The sequence below is a fragment of the Ochotona princeps genome, chromosome 9 (genome assembly GCF_030435755.1).
Source record: "Ochotona princeps isolate mOchPri1 chromosome 9, mOchPri1.hap1, whole genome shotgun sequence".
In the NCBI taxonomy this organism is placed as follows: Eukaryota; Metazoa; Chordata; class Mammalia; order Lagomorpha; family Ochotonidae; genus Ochotona; species Ochotona princeps.
The window spans coordinates 29,699,760-29,715,629 of NC_080840.1; the positions used below are offsets into that span (position 1 = coordinate 29,699,760).

The 15,870-nt window shown below is 34.4% G+C and overlaps 1 protein-coding gene across 9 annotated transcripts in view; it reads right to left on the reverse strand.

Moving 5' to 3' along the window:
- The window catches only part of RIMS2 (regulating synaptic membrane exocytosis 2), a 506,806-nt gene that overhangs the window by 325,112 nt on the left and 165,824 nt on the right, over positions 1-15,870 (reverse strand). For 3 of the 9 annotated variants that reach the window (XM_036492201.2, XM_036492199.2, XM_036498469.2), the window contains exon 1: positions 10,914-11,537. The exons of the other annotated variants lie outside the window; for them this stretch is intronic. In XM_036492201.2, the coding sequence (XP_036348094.2) occupies positions 10,914-11,035 (122 nt within the window). In that variant the 5' untranslated portion in view covers positions 11,036-11,537. Of the gene's footprint in view, positions 1-10,913; positions 11,538-15,870 lie in introns of those variants that run through there. 9 annotated transcript variants of the gene reach the window in all.

Below are 15,870 nucleotides of genomic sequence, written 5' to 3' on the forward strand. Positions count from 1 at the left end.
AATAGCCCTTCATGTGAGCAAGAGCTGCTCTTTTGAGGATACAGTGATCAACCCCTCATGTCCAATTATTTATAACTAATAATCTCTTTTGTTGCAGAAATATATATATATGAGGAACACAGGACTATAGGTGGTATTTTAGCATCCACTTTTATGTGTTTTGGGTATATTTTTCCATTACAATTGATTAACTTTTAAATTTTTCTAGACAGAATTCTAAAAACGCTTTATATCTCCCTTCCCTCAAGACTTCCTAAAATAAATCTCATGGCTGTTAATATTTACTCATCACATTACCTAGCAACAGGGATATTTAAAGATGTATTAATGGTATTATTCAGTTGACTTTGGGTTAATCCAATGTAAAATAATCTGGGTGGGCCCATTCTAATTACATGAATCATTTAAAAACAAAATTTTTTTTTGCTGATAGTAGAAAAGAAAGTAAGAAAGAATCTAAGGATCCATGAGAAAAATCTGACATGCCTTCCCCACTGATTGATGTGGACAGCAGCCTCACAGTCAACAAGCACTGAGAAATAGGTTCCGAGATTCATTCAGCAATCTTAATGAACCTACTTCAAATAGTGACCTACCAAACTGCAAGCTAATAAACAGCACTTGTTTAAAACCACTAATCTTGTAAATTTTAATGCAACGATAGAAAGCTAATCAGTGAGGCATTTGCATTAATTTTATATAGTAACAAATCATAAAGTTAATAAACATCTTATGTAAAAAAGAATTAGAAGATCCACATGTTCATGCAGGTGGTTTCCATATTATATTTAGATCACATGATCAAACGGTAGCACCATTTCTCCTTGAATCTAGTCATCTTTATACTCGTTGCACTGCCTACAACAAAGAATATAAATATGCATTTCCTTAGCTATGTGAGTTTTATGAGAAACATGGTTTAAATCATCAATAAAACAAAAGAATCCATGCATTCTATCTTAAGAAGCTTGAAAAGAAGCTTCAGATTCAGATTTTTTTAATAGAACAGGTGCTAAGGCACCACTTACTTTGCAACATCCCATGTTATAATGCCTAGTTTTGAGCTGCAGCTCTGCTTCAGGTTCTTGCTTCCTGTTAAAGCGCACACTGGAAAGCAACATGTGATGCTTCAAGAACCATTTTCTGCCCTGAGGGAAGCAGGACTGACTAACATCCCTTTACGCTATGGGAGACACAAGGTACCAGGCTCCTAGCTTTGGCCTGGTCTAGCCCTTGGGAAGTAAACCAGCAGACAGAAGAATTTTCTTCTGTTTTTCCTGTCTCCCTCTCTCTCTCACTGCCATTCAAATAAATAAAAGTTACTTTAAAGAGAAAGCAGGACACCCCATTGGGAAGCAATGGTTCTGTTCTTTCCAGCTTCGAGATGACACACACCATACAAGACAACAGGTGACACCTTAAGTAGTCAGCTACCTACCAGCCAAAGGGAAATTCAAAATGAATTCCTGGCTGGTGGCATCTGCCTTGCAGGCCCCTGAATGGTGTGGGTATTTGGAGAATGAATTAGTGTGGTTAAGCGACCTTTCTCGGTATCTGTGTTTAGGTTGATGAATATATGCGTGTGTGCCTGCTCATCATCCCAATAAGCAAGATCAATTAAACAGGTTATAACACATTAACAAATTAGATAAAATACAAAATTTCTGGAAAAAATGCAAATGATCACCACCAAGAAAAATTTTAAATGGCTCTATCTATAAAAAAAATTAAAGTTCTTATTTAGCAAAATTTTCACTCAAAGAAATTCTTACATCTAAACTGTTTTGCTGATTAATACTACAAAATATGAAGGGATAAATCATTCTAATTTTATACCAACTGTTCAGCAAATAAATAAGTTGAAATAAGTTGAAATTTTTAACTTATAATTTCAGAATAACTCTAATACCAAGGGTACCACAATAAATAGATAAATAAAAAATGGTATTTCTCATGCACATAGAAGTGAAAAAAATCCCATCAAAAATCATAGAAAATTTAAACAAGCCACATAAAAATGAGTAATATTACAGGACAAGCAATTTAACTCAGAATTACAAAGATTATTTAATACTCAAAGCTAAGCTAATCAGCAATATTTTCAGAACAATGGAGAAGAGTCATAATTTCTTTTTTTTTAAACCATGACACATCTCATTTATTTAAAAAAAAAGCTTGTTGCATATGAATGCACATTGATGTCATTCACCCCAATGTTCTGTTCCCTTCCCTAAGAGACAGTTTGTACAGAAATTCTCCCTTGAGGAGAATGAAGATTAGGGGCACAGTCAGGACGGAGGGTAGAGTGGGAAGCATCGCTGTGCTCCTAAATTTACATGAGTAGATTTACTTGTTACATTTAGAGTTACATGAAACTGATGAAGAGTCATAATTTCAATAGTGCCATTTAAAAAGGCAAAACACAAAACACGATCTCATTCATGATGTTCTTAAATTTATTATTGTTATTATTATTATTATTTTATTTTCCGTGAAAGAGTTTTGTAGGTTACAGGGATCATTTCCTCCTCCTCCCCTGCTTCCCTCCCCATTTTTACCTATCACCATTTTCCCCATATTATCACAGTGCTATATAGTCTTTAGTAGCAGTTACAAATTGAAGTTTCTGCTATTTGTTTCCGGGCATTGTAAGTTTAGACAAAGGTAAAACATCTAACTAGCATACCAGGAAATGAAGATAAATTGCAGCATGCATCTCCATTTCTGAACAAAGGGAGAATTCTCACTGAAACACTTAAATATACCTTTGAAGTATGATGCTAGACATTCATGATGTTTTGAAAAACTATTACTAAACTAGCAGTCTCTCAGAACTATATTTTACATGATAGTATGGGTCTTAAGCATTACAACAGGACAAGAAAAAAACATATAAATAATGAAAAAGAAGTATAAAACTTTGTGTGGCTGAGATTGTTTACTTAGAATATCATGCAAATCTATAAACAGTTATAGCTAGTAATAAGATTTTGCAAGGTTAAAAGATCTAAAGTTGGAGTATGATTTTGGCATAGAAGTTAAGTCATTGTTTAGAAAACCCATATTGGAGTTCCTGGCTTCAAGTCCCAATTTCCATTTGCTGACTCCAATTTCTGGCTAAGAGACAAGGGCCTAGGGGTGACAGCTCCAGTACTGGATGGCTGCCAACATGTGGAAGAACAGCCGAGTTCCCAGTTTCCCATGTACAGCATGCCCCAGTCCCAGTTGATTTAGGAAGTAAATCAGAGGAGAAGAGTCTCTCTCTCTCTCTCTCTCTCTCTCTCTCTCTCTCTCTCTCTCTCTCTCTCTCTTATTCTCTGCTCCCCATCCCACACACACCTTCTCTTTCAGAGAAATTTTAGAAAGAAACTTTTTGAACAATGATACAAGGTCAGTATACCAAAGGAACCCTATTTCAGCATAAAGAGCAAGCAAATAGAGCCCAATATTCAAGAAATAATTCCATTCATAAGCTCAAAAACTCAAAATATTTATTTAAAAATATAAGAAAGTAATATGATCTCCATTCTAAAACTGGTGGAAGAGAAAAGCAAAGTAAAGAAAAAGGTTTACACAAAGTTTAAACAAAGTAAAGAAGACCTAAATAAATGAAGACATGTATCACTGGAAGACTGAATGTAAGGATGTTAATTATCACCAAATCAATCAACAGAAATACAAAATAAATACAGAGGTACAGAGTCAGCCCCAGCAAAAATTTTCATTCAAAATTAACAAAGCGATTATAAAATATGACTAAAATGAAAAAAATCCAACCAATCTTGAATAATAAAGACAGAAATCCTTAATTACCTAACTCCAAGATTACTATAAAGTAAGACTGGAGTCTACATAAGGGCAAATAGATCAATGGAACAGAACAGACAGAACAGAGATAAAACCAGACTTACATATTTATTCAACTTTCTACAAATTTGACAAAGCAATCCAATGTGGAGTAAAAGTCCTGTAAGTCTTTTCAATAAATGGTAATTAGATTTCCAACTGGGGAAAAAATGGATCTTCAGCGCCACTTCATAACACATTCAGAAAACAAATGTGAAATTTGTGATGGCTCACTACCTAAACTGAAAAAGCTAAAACTCAAGCCTCTGAAAGATATATTGAAAAAGCAGTTTAATGACTTAGGAATGAGTACAGAAAATAACGTGAAAAAATCAAGCAGATATTTCACAAAAGAAGGTATACCAATGGTCACTTAAATATGAAAAAGTACTTGACAACACAAAATCACACATACACAAATGGCACTATAAATTCAAGAGAATGACAGAAGTGAAAAAGAACTAATCTCACCAAATGTCCAAATGTGTGCAAAACACTTGAACCACTCAATGTTTGAGCGGGCATTTTAGACAAGCAACTATCTCTTAAATGATCAGGAATTATAAAACTAGACACCAGCTCCACGAGGTACAAAAATATCAAGCAACAGTATCATTTGCTTCAAGAAGGTTCTTGTTTTTCTTTTTCATTTCTTCAGTGACACATTAGTCATTCAGCAGCATGTTATTTAACTTCATGGCATTTTAATTTCTTTTTTTTTTCTTCCTGGTGTTGATTTTGTTTTTGTGGCTTTTCATATAAGGGGATGTATTATAACTGTGTAATGGAGACCATCATATCTAGTACCATGTTGTTTAACTTCATGGTGTAGTAAATTTCTATTTTTCATATTGTTGTTGATTTTGTTTTGTGGCTTTTCATTTAAGGGGATGTATAGTAACTGTGTAATGGAAACTATCATATCCAGATGTGAGAACACAATGCAGTATGCATCTCTACTTCCACATAAAGATGGATTCTCAATTAAACTGTTAACTATATCTTGACAATAGGATGCTGGACTCTGCCATTGTCCATGCCTGCAATGATGGACTTTTGACTGCTTGTTTAGAACTACACTATTGTAATAATATAGGGGAACTCAGTGGGGGGAGGAGATTTGAGAAGGGGGTAAGGGAAATTGCAGGGCCTACGGAACTGTATCATAAAATAACAATAATATTATTAAAATTAGTGGAACAAAAAAATGATCTGGATTTATAAAACTAGACACCAGCTCAATAATATGCAAGTTTTCTAAGTATTCACCAATCAAAAAATAAATATGTTTATAGAAAAAGACTTAGACAGTCATGAAATGGAAGACTATCCACGAACAAGAGCATATTAATAACAGCATATTAATTTTTAAATTATGCTGAGTGAAAAAAATTTTAATAAAAATACTACAATCTATGTGATTGCAAGTGTATCAGACTGTAAAGCATACAAAGTTAATCTACTAGAGGGAAGAAGCAGTGGAAGGAGTGCAAGAGGTATATGTTTGGGATTTTGGAGATTAATAAATAAATATATTCTAATGCAAGCAGCTCATAGGTTACTGACTAGCAACAGCACGTACCAATATTCAACACTTTTCAACACATGGCTGCAATATATAGTAGAAAAGTCAAGAATCAATAAATTCATACTCGAACATGGCAGTTGTACCTGTCAGTTTCGATTACCAATTTTGTGACATTCCAAAGGGCACACAATGAGATGAAAAGATAAAACAGTAAAAGTGTTAAGTCCTAAGTTTGATTGAAGAAGATATAGGGCCTTAGATTTGCTCAAGAGAAAATAGTTATGAATAGAAAACTCCTTAAATACTTTTTCTTTCTTTCTGTTTTTTAAATCCCAACATGGATCCTATGTCCTCTTTCTATCACATACTTATTTTTTGTGTATAAGAAAAACCAGAACTGTTCCATTTCTATCTCTTTTACATACTGAGTTAGACATTGAAGGAAATGTTCTCTTCTAAAAATAAACAAAGTCTAGTTTGAAAAACAGTAGGCAAATAAAGAGCTCTCACACGGTTTTTTAAGAATGCAATTTTAATTGCAAAGGCTTTCTCCATTTTGCACTGTTAAAATGTTAACCTACATTTTGGACATACTTTTCAATTCTCAAATTCAGAAGCTAACCTCAAGTTTTAGATGTGTTCCAGAAACTTGGGGGTAAGATATAATTTCTTTTTTTTTAGATTATTTATTTTTATTTCAAAGGCATATTTTGGAGAGAAAGAAGGAGAGAGCAAGAAAGACATCTTCCATCACCTGGCTTACTCTTCAAATGGCCAAAATAGCCAGAGCTGAGCCAATTTGAAGCTGGGAGCCTCTTCCAGGTCTTCCCCATGGGCACAGGGTTCCAAGGCTTTGGGCCATTCTCTACTACTTTCCCAGGCCATTGGCAGAGAGCTGGATCAGAAGTGGGGCAGATAGGACATGAACCAGTGCCCATGTGGGATGCTGGCACCACAGGACAGAGCATTAGCTTGCAGTGCCCCATGTGAGGGCCTTACATTTTTGTAAATAACTCATTAAAGGATATGAACATAGCATACAAACACAATAAATTAATTTTACTATAGCAAATAATGCCAAAATTAAAATTTACTGTAATTATCTTTGATCTTTCTAGCATCCCTCATGATAATATAGAAATCATAATAAAAATGTAGTCAGTATTCATCTGTGACTCATCAAACCAGTGATTTGATAAAAGTTCTTCCAAGATACAAAATACCTAAAAACTATACATCAGTATTAGATTACATACTTTTATTTAAAAATGTGGTATATAGCTAAAGTTCCCAATAAATGATCTGGTAAAAACATTAATGATACACATATCTGAATCAAATTATTTACATTTTAAATTTAGAAATCAGAAACCACTAGTTCTAAAATTCAGATATTTAGAAATCTAAAAAAGAATTTAATAATCAAAAATATAACAAAATACCATAAAATTATTTTATATATTAGATGTTAAGATGTATATATGTACATAAAATGTTTCTATCAGATTTTTCAGTATTTTAAATTTCAGAATGCAAACTTCTCATGAAGCACATTCCTAACATGAACAATTTGCTGTGCCGTTTATTACCAATTCCAAACAATGCAAACCATATACATGGCACCATTACAGCCATGAAAAGTAAGTGTTCTTTCAATGTCAAAGTAGTTATTAAACCACCATGATGAATAAAAAGTGTCTATGCCAAAGGGTTTGAACACAAATTACTGGCTTCATTATAAGTAAAGCCATACTATCAGACTAAATAGACATGTTTCTTCCAAATGAGATTTCATTTAAAATATTAATGTTTCAGAACACTGGTAATATTTCAATAGAAAAGCATCTACTTATTCTAAGTGAATTTAAAGCCTACATTTCAATTTCATAATTAAAATAGACCTATAATCTATGGTGAAATCACAACATGCATATGAAAGAAAAATGGTATGGATATGACTCATTGAAAGACAGCAGGCATAGACCAAAACTACTTCAAGCAAACCAGAATGCATTTACCATACTTATGACTGCAAACATTAACAAATCTAAATATTCCTTGTTAAACCTAAACTTTTAGTTACAAACATTGGCATATCTTCTTGTACATACATGAAAAGGAAGAGAAAGACTGTGTTTAATACCAATTCAAAAAATGCCAGTTCGATTATGCCCCTATGTGGCCAGACTGTACAGCAAGTTCATCACCACATATTTAGTGAAAAAGAAATAATCACATTCACAGGGAGATACAGGTTTCTTCACAGTACAAGAAAGATTACTAACAATCAGCAGAAAAAACTTACTTGTATTAGGTGAATTTTCCACTAACTTTATCACAAGACACTTATGATTATGTTCACTTGAATTTTACCCTTCAGCAACTGGTAATTCAGAGCAATAAATTCTACTTTAAAAATAATCTTTTCTAGCATCTTGATAGACATGTTTGCTTCCAAAGACAAGATCACATCACAAAATTAGATTTTAAAATTAATTCAGTACTTGAGGACTTTTTTTAATTGGGAACAAAAGCAATTATCTTTGTATTCTTATTAAATAATTTAACTGGGGGAAAATGAGTTTACAGTGAGAAGTCTTGATAAGAAGGACTTAATTTAATGTGGCATTTCATCAAAATCTACCACATGGATCTATATAGGTTGTAAACACACTTTTTTCTTTGCTAATCTTCAATTGCTTAAATTTAGCCATAAAAAAACAACAAAAAACACTAACTTCTTTATGAACAAAATGGTATTTAAACACCATAGAAGCATACAAGAACTCTGAAATTGAAACACAACTGCTATGCTACTTAATTTCGAACAAAAGTTAATCTAAAATACTTTAACAACTTTCATTCACAACATTTCATTACTCATCAGATAATTAAGTAGCTGAACAATTGTTATTAATCTCCTTAATCAGATTTCTGATACCTACAGTATTGTTGGGATTTATAAAACTTCACTATCTTTGACAACTTGAACTTCGATATGTTTTTAGGAGTATTGTGGATGATTTCATTTCTTAAACCTTTAATGCAAATACGACATTTAAGACATCTGATTTACCATGAAAAAAAAAAGAAAACAAAGAAAAAAAAAATAGATGAATGCTGAGTTAAAGATTTGTGAGTAAAATTAGTTATGTAAAAGTATCAGGTTGAAAGTAAACTGAAGGAATCTTAATAATACCATCTACAATTAGGGTACAGTAATAAGCTACTCTTCTAGTAATTTCTCCTAAAAACCAATTCAGAATAAAATACACTTTAGTTGCCTAAATCTTAGGTGTTTCATTTCTGCTAGTAGAAAAAACCATAGCTAATGCCACAGTACAAACACTGCATATTGCATGGCAACTGTTCCAACAAGTAAATGATTACTGCAACAACCCTAACTGTTCTTTCCAGGAGTGTTACTTACATAATTGATACTTAAAATCTCAAAATCATTCCTGTTCAGCACATAAAGTTACAAGGTTCATGATTTAGAAACAAAATTTAAGTTACTGAAATATCACATCTTCTGATGACATGCTTGGGTCATTTATTATTCCCTGGATTTTTTTTCCCTCAAGAATAATTTTTACTCTATTATCACCACTTTCTCCTTCATTATTACCTTAAGTGTTAACACCTTGGCATTTTTAAAAATAATCTGAGAAGCATAAAAAATGTAAAAAGATTACCTAATCTGAATTTTAAAATTAAAATGTAATATATGGAAGCTAAAATGCATATTCATATATTTACTTTCCATTTGTCATATCTCAAGTAACTAGCATAACTGGGGCTAATATAAAAGCTAAATCAAGTAGTTGACTATTTTTTGAAGATCAATAGCTAAAGTTGTAAAATAATACATATAAGACTAAAAATTCAAGAACTTAAAAGGCAAGGAACAGCAATAATTCATTGTTGATTAATGAGTAGTTCTATGATTTTAAACAATAACCAAAGTAACTAAATTGGAATATTGATCTCCTAAAAGCATTAGAAACTTTCCAATTTATTGCTTAAATGCAGCAACACAAAATTCCATATTTTCATAACGGTATTGAAAGCAAAAGAAACTTTAAGCAAATGCAAAAGTGAAATTAATACAACCCCCTCAAAAAATAGATATTCTCATATTTAGAAACTATTACTTGAATGCCAGTTTCTATTACTATGCCATTATTAGCACATGATCTATTGTGAATACACACTGACTTCAAAACACAATTTTTTTTCTGTAAAGAAAGAGATGGAAATAAGACAAGGAAAAGATTCACAAAGGGGGAGTACAAAGCTTAAAACTATGGCAGCTTCAGGCATAGAAATTTTTAGAAAACCATAGTGCTACTTGTGCTACAAAATATCTTGCAGTATGTATTAACTGATTAGTAAGTTACAGATATTAAAATATACATTCTAAATTTAAAAACAATTATGTTTAAAGACAGATAATCTAGTATACAATATCCTAAGATTTCATATGCTGTTATGTATTTTATTCTGAAATAAAATATGAAAAAAATAGTTGACTAAACAGAAGTGCTCTGAGAAAAAGTACAATTCTATAAGAAACAGATTGCTAATCCACATTCAAAAGTCCTAAATATCTGATATACCCTGTAGGCTAAGCATTTTTAAGCTCTGTAATAGGCTGCCTCTCATTGCTCAGAGATCCTACAAGAACACAGCAAACCCCATCCAATATTCTTTGCACTGTTAGTTCCCATCAGTTTCCAGAGGCTTTTAATGCATTACCATGCTCACAGAATTTCTCAGTTTTTCTCCACAAAATGAAGTACACATTATGAAAAAAGCTCAAAACTAAAATAACATAAACATGGGAAGAGCTGGTTGATACAACCGCATTTTAACAGCATTCCTTAATAGAACACCTCTTCTACTATATGCCAGAGAAACCATCTAAGACATATGTTCTTAATTTAACAGCCGTCAACAGGGGAAAAAAAAAAGATCGTTGAAAATTCAATAGGAATTTATAACAAAGAATCCTCCCAAACTAGCCAACCTAATACAACACACTACCAGCAGCCAAAACACAGCTTATTTAACAGGGGTTATTTTCTGCAGAGGGGAATATCTTAGATCCAGAAAACATCCCTGCATGCTTCCCAAGAGCATGCATGATTGCTAATTCACATTTCCAACCTATCACATATGATTAGATAGTCCCATTTCTATATATGCAACGTAATCACTGCTGTGTTCACAAAGAAAACATCTAGCCGAGACTTTAAGTAAATCATTTTGCTAACTAGAAAATCAGAGAATGAAACAGCCTGATAACTGTGCTATATTTCAGAGGCAAAGCCAGTAAAAGAAGCTTTTTGTGCCTTAAAGTAAGCTTATTTTTTCTTAAAATCAAGTTAAGAATACCACATAAAAGCTTATATTTGCATTCAAAAAGACAACACCCTTTTAATACTAACATATCAGTACAAAAGAGTTACCTCGGATATGCAAGATTACCATTGTGAAAAAGCAACATTAAAAAAGAATACAGTTCAGCTCTACTCACCTTGCATTGTTCAGCGTTTGTCCAAAAAGCTCATTTTGTAAAATATTTGGTGGGGATGAAAAAACCCCATGGAAATGAGATAAAACAGAATTGCAGACTTGGCGCAACGTCTCAAATTGCATTTTCTTTCTTTTTCTCCCCCTTTCTCTTATTTTTCCTTACCACCTGTCTTTAAAGTCATCTATTTGTAGACACCATCAAATAAAAACATGCCAATCAAGTTCCATATTTCTCCTGAGCTCTGTAAAAACTGTGTTTAAACGAGCAGAGGTTGAGAGCTAATTGTACAGTCATTATTCTTCTAGTTCAGTCGGAGAAGATTCAGTACTCGTGCAGCTTTCGGCTTTCCCCTGATTGTAGCAAGAATTCCAAACAGCAGTAAGCTTTTGGGCATTCCCAGCTCAAGTGTGAAGCCGAGCTGCTTTCATGTACTCCACTCATATTTCTCTAAGCCTATTAAAAACACGCAATGAAGAGATGCTGTCGTCAGGAGTTTCAGCACATCTGGCTGCCAGCAATCAAATCTCACAAGTAATAAAAATGGGGACAAGGTATCTTCTCAACATGACTACTGGATGAGAGGAGGAGAAATTATACAAGTCCCCCAATCTTTTCCTCTCTTCTGAAAAATGAGGACCTCCAGCAGCACGGCATGTCCCTTTAGCTGCTGCAGAGGACCAGCTCACTCTAAAAATAAGTGTAGGTCCTTCTTGTGATCTCACAAAGCACTCAAACTATGAGAGACAGTGGAGCTTTTTTTATAATCTACATTTATAACGTCCTACTTCTAAACAAAAATACATTTGAAAGGGACTCATTAAGACATCTTGGCTTCTTATTTAAATGTAAAAATTGTTTTGTTTATATATTTTTAAATAAAAAGTGACTGGCATTTAATCTGGCTTCTTTCTGAAGCCCACACATAGTGACTACATGGTTAATCAAATCGTTGTCAGAAAAAAACATACCTCTGCACTGAAATTCATCTAAACAACGCACACTAAATAAGAACTTTTCCATAAATGAAAAACAAACAAGACAGACATGCTCAACTATTATTGCTTTATTTTGTAGCATTTTTTAAAGGAGACTGTTTCTGAAGGCCCCTGAAGTCTTAGATATCCCTGTATCATCACCCATTCTTCATAATTCTTTTTCAGAAAAAAATCTTAGGTTATTCTACATCCACACGTACATGTGCATTTAAGAAAAGCTGTCCAATAGAGTAGTGGCAAGACCCAATTTTAATATCGACTCACTTACATAAGGACACACTTGCCAATTTTTTTTTCTTTTTTTTTTGATCTTTAGTTGTCCCTAACCTGTTTTCAGGCCTTTTAGTCCTTTTTACCTCAACTCTTAGTCCTGACCCCTGTGTCTCCTCCCACATATACATCACTCAATTGAAGTCAGATTCATACTTTAGTATCTTAGTATTACATGCTTATTTTGTATTATTATAGTTATAGGCTTACTCATGTCAAAAAATTCACCAGTTTTTTTCAAGCTTCTTAGTTTCCTTAAGGGCTCATTGATATGAGTGCTGTTTCAACTATTCCCTATTATTTCACATTATGTAAGCACACAACCATTTGCACATACATATATGCATATATATAAAATATTCCCTGTGATAAAGTATATCCAAATTTCTCTTTAATTTTCAGAAAATATATATGTTAATCTTACTATCATTTTTTAAGATTTATTGATTTTAATGGAAAGTCAGATATACAAACAGGAGGAGAGACAGAGAGGAAGATCTTCCATTCATTGATTCACTCCCCAAGAGGACGCAAAGGCCAGAGTAGAGTCGATCCAAAACCAGGAGCCTGGAGCTTCATCAGGGTCTCCCACGTGAATGCAGGATCCCAAGACTTAGGGCCATCCTCAACTGCTTTCCCAGGCCACAAGCAGGGAGCTGGATGGGAAGCAGAGCCGCTGGGATTAGAACCAGTGCCCATGTAGATCCTGGCATATGCAAGGTGAAGATTTTAGCCACTAGGCTATTGCTCCAGGCCCCCTTGCTATCATTTTATCGATTAAAAAAAAAAAAAACTAGGCCTTTAGTGAATAAAAGACCCCGCTATAAAGAAACCATTTGCAACAAACTTCTTTGCTCTGGAGTGCAATCCCTGTGCCCCTCCCCGATCATCCTGTTTTCTACATATGTGCACATGTGTATACTTGAACGCACACATAAATATACACCCATAGGCATTAACCATTGCAAACAGGCCAGCCTGTACAGATTAACCATAAAACTAGCTACAATGTTCATTTCTATGGTAGAAGATAAGGACACTTTTTAAAGTCCTATTTTCAAGTTACTTTCACAGTTTACACTATCTGTAATGAAAACAATAGGTTTGAATGTTCCCCTTATGGGTAGATTTCATTTTTATAAATAATCAAAAGCATGATCGCCTGCAAAGCACTAACCCTTTTTTTTATGGGCTTCTTCAGTGTTTCAGAATTGGGTCTGAAGGCAAGATCATGGGAAGGGCACTAGAAATGGCATAAGCACCAAAAATTTTTGAAACAGTGAACAATACAGCAACGACTTTCCTTTGGGTCTTATTTTCCAATTCTCACTAAAGAGCACTCACACTACCGGTCAGCTTTCTTTCTGCTCTTCAATATCCTAGAATTGTTTTCTAAATGCCACTGTGTCAAGATTTCCTGTTGCCTATTTGGCATCCCTATTTTTTATTCTCGTTATACTCTGCACCTACCCTTCAAAGCATTTTTTAAATGTATGTGTCCATCTTTACTTAAAAGGAAACATTTATTGTCTCTAGGAGTAGCATACCAGGGCTTAGTAGGCTAGGCTTCCACCTTCAGCACCAGCATCTCATTTGGACATCAGTGCTAGCCCTGGCTGCTCCACTCCTAATCCAGTTTCCCTTTTCTGCCCTGGGAAGGCAGCAGAGGATGGCTCAAGAACTGAGGGTCCTGCTTCCATGGGGAGATGTGGAAGAAGTTCCTGGCTCCTGTCTTCAGACTGGCTCAGCTCCAGCTGTCAGGGGCATTACAGGAAGATATCTGTCTCTGTCTTTCCTTCCCTCTCTAACTCCAACTTTCCAATAAATCTTTAAAAAAATACTTACTGCCTTAATTCAATGAGAGTAAGCCCTCCATTCTCTTATTTACCTAGCACAGTGCCAAGAAGACAGGAGGAATTCAATATACATGTTGTCAAATAAAAAAGACCAAAGCTTTATATAAGTCAATTATTTTATCCATACTCATAAATTGTACAGGAAACAAGCTAAGGCCTTCATTTTGTTCTTAGCTTCTCGCTTGTTTCCGCCTAACCTATCATGTCATGTTGTAAGACTCATAAATAAAAAAGCTTCAATATTTCTAATTAAAAACATAGTGCCTTAGACAGACCTTATAATTTTTATAAATATGCTATTAGAATGTTTATAAATAACATTTGTTCCAAATTTCCCAGAGTGCATAACAACAAAGTAATGTTAGAGATTTCTATGAAGACAGAAAGAACGTCCTACTCAATTCAAATGGCCTGGTGCTACAAATATCCAACTGTGGCTTAGATTTTGACTTTAACACTAAATTAGCCTTGACACCTTAAGATGTTGACTTTATATGTGTGTACTATAGTTTCTTGAAATGTGCAGTTACGTCATTTATCTCAAAGGTTTGTTAGTGTGGATATTAAAATCTGTAATACATATAAATTCATTTGAAAACTCTACAGTACATACTCTTTGGAAATGATCCCACTATGAACTAAATACAAAAAAAAAAAAAACCCTTCTGGAAATTGAATTGTAAGATTGCATTCAGTTACGGTTTTTTTTTTTTAAAAGCTTCATTTTATTTTTATTGGAAAGGCAGATTTACAGAGAGTAGGAAAGAAAGAAAAGAGCTCTTCGGTCCAATTGATTCACTCCCCAAGTGGCTGCAATGGCTGAAACTGAGCCAATCCAAGGCCAGGAGCCTGGAGCCTCTTCTGGATCTCCTAAACGGGTGCAGGGACCCAGGGCTTTGGGCCGTCCTCAACTGCTTTCCCAGGCCACAAGAATGGAGCTGGATGGGAAGTGGGGCTTCCAAGATTAGAGCTGGCGCCAATATGGGATCCCAGTGCGTGCAAGGCAAGGACTTCAGCTGCAAGGCTACAGCATCGGGCCCCAGGTCTAGCTTGTTTATCATAACTACTCATAACAAATATTTACAGAGCTTTCTTTGTACAAGTCTCTATTAGATGTTGGAATACAATTCTTATGACTACCCTTTTGCAGGGAATTCAGACAAATTCAGAAATTTTCTAAATAATCCCACATGTACAACTGAAACAAAAAAGGGCATTAGTGCTCACAAATGTTATGGATGGGCCCTGGTGCGATAGCATAGTGGTTAAAGTTCTCATCTTGCAAACCCGGGATCCCACATGGGCACCGGTTCTAATCCCCGCAGCTCCACTTCCCATCCAGTTCCCTGCTTGTGGCCTGGGAGAGCAGTCAAGGATGGCCCAATGCATTTGGGACCCTGCACCCACGTGGGAGACCCAGAAGAAGCTCCTGGCTTCAGATTGGCTCAGCTCCAGCCATTGAGGCTGCTTGGGGAGTGAATCATCAGACGGGAGATCTTCCTCTCTGTCTCTCCTCCTCTCTGTATATCTGACTTTCCAATAAAAAACAAAATAAAAAATAAATCTTAAAAAAAAGTGATATGGATGGTGGCAATTGGTTTCTCTATAACCATTCTATGACAATCTTCAGATTCTCACCAGCAATAGCAGAATTAGTAAGAGATCTTACAGAAGAGGCTAAGAAAGTTCTGGAATCAAAGATAATTTCATTTAAGAAGATACCTAAAAATCAGTCAACTTGAAAAGTTTCAATCAAAAAACAAACAATATTTTTGAAAATTGAATTGGCAAAATGTTGATTAGAAAATGCGTATCCTTATATCACATTTATTGGTA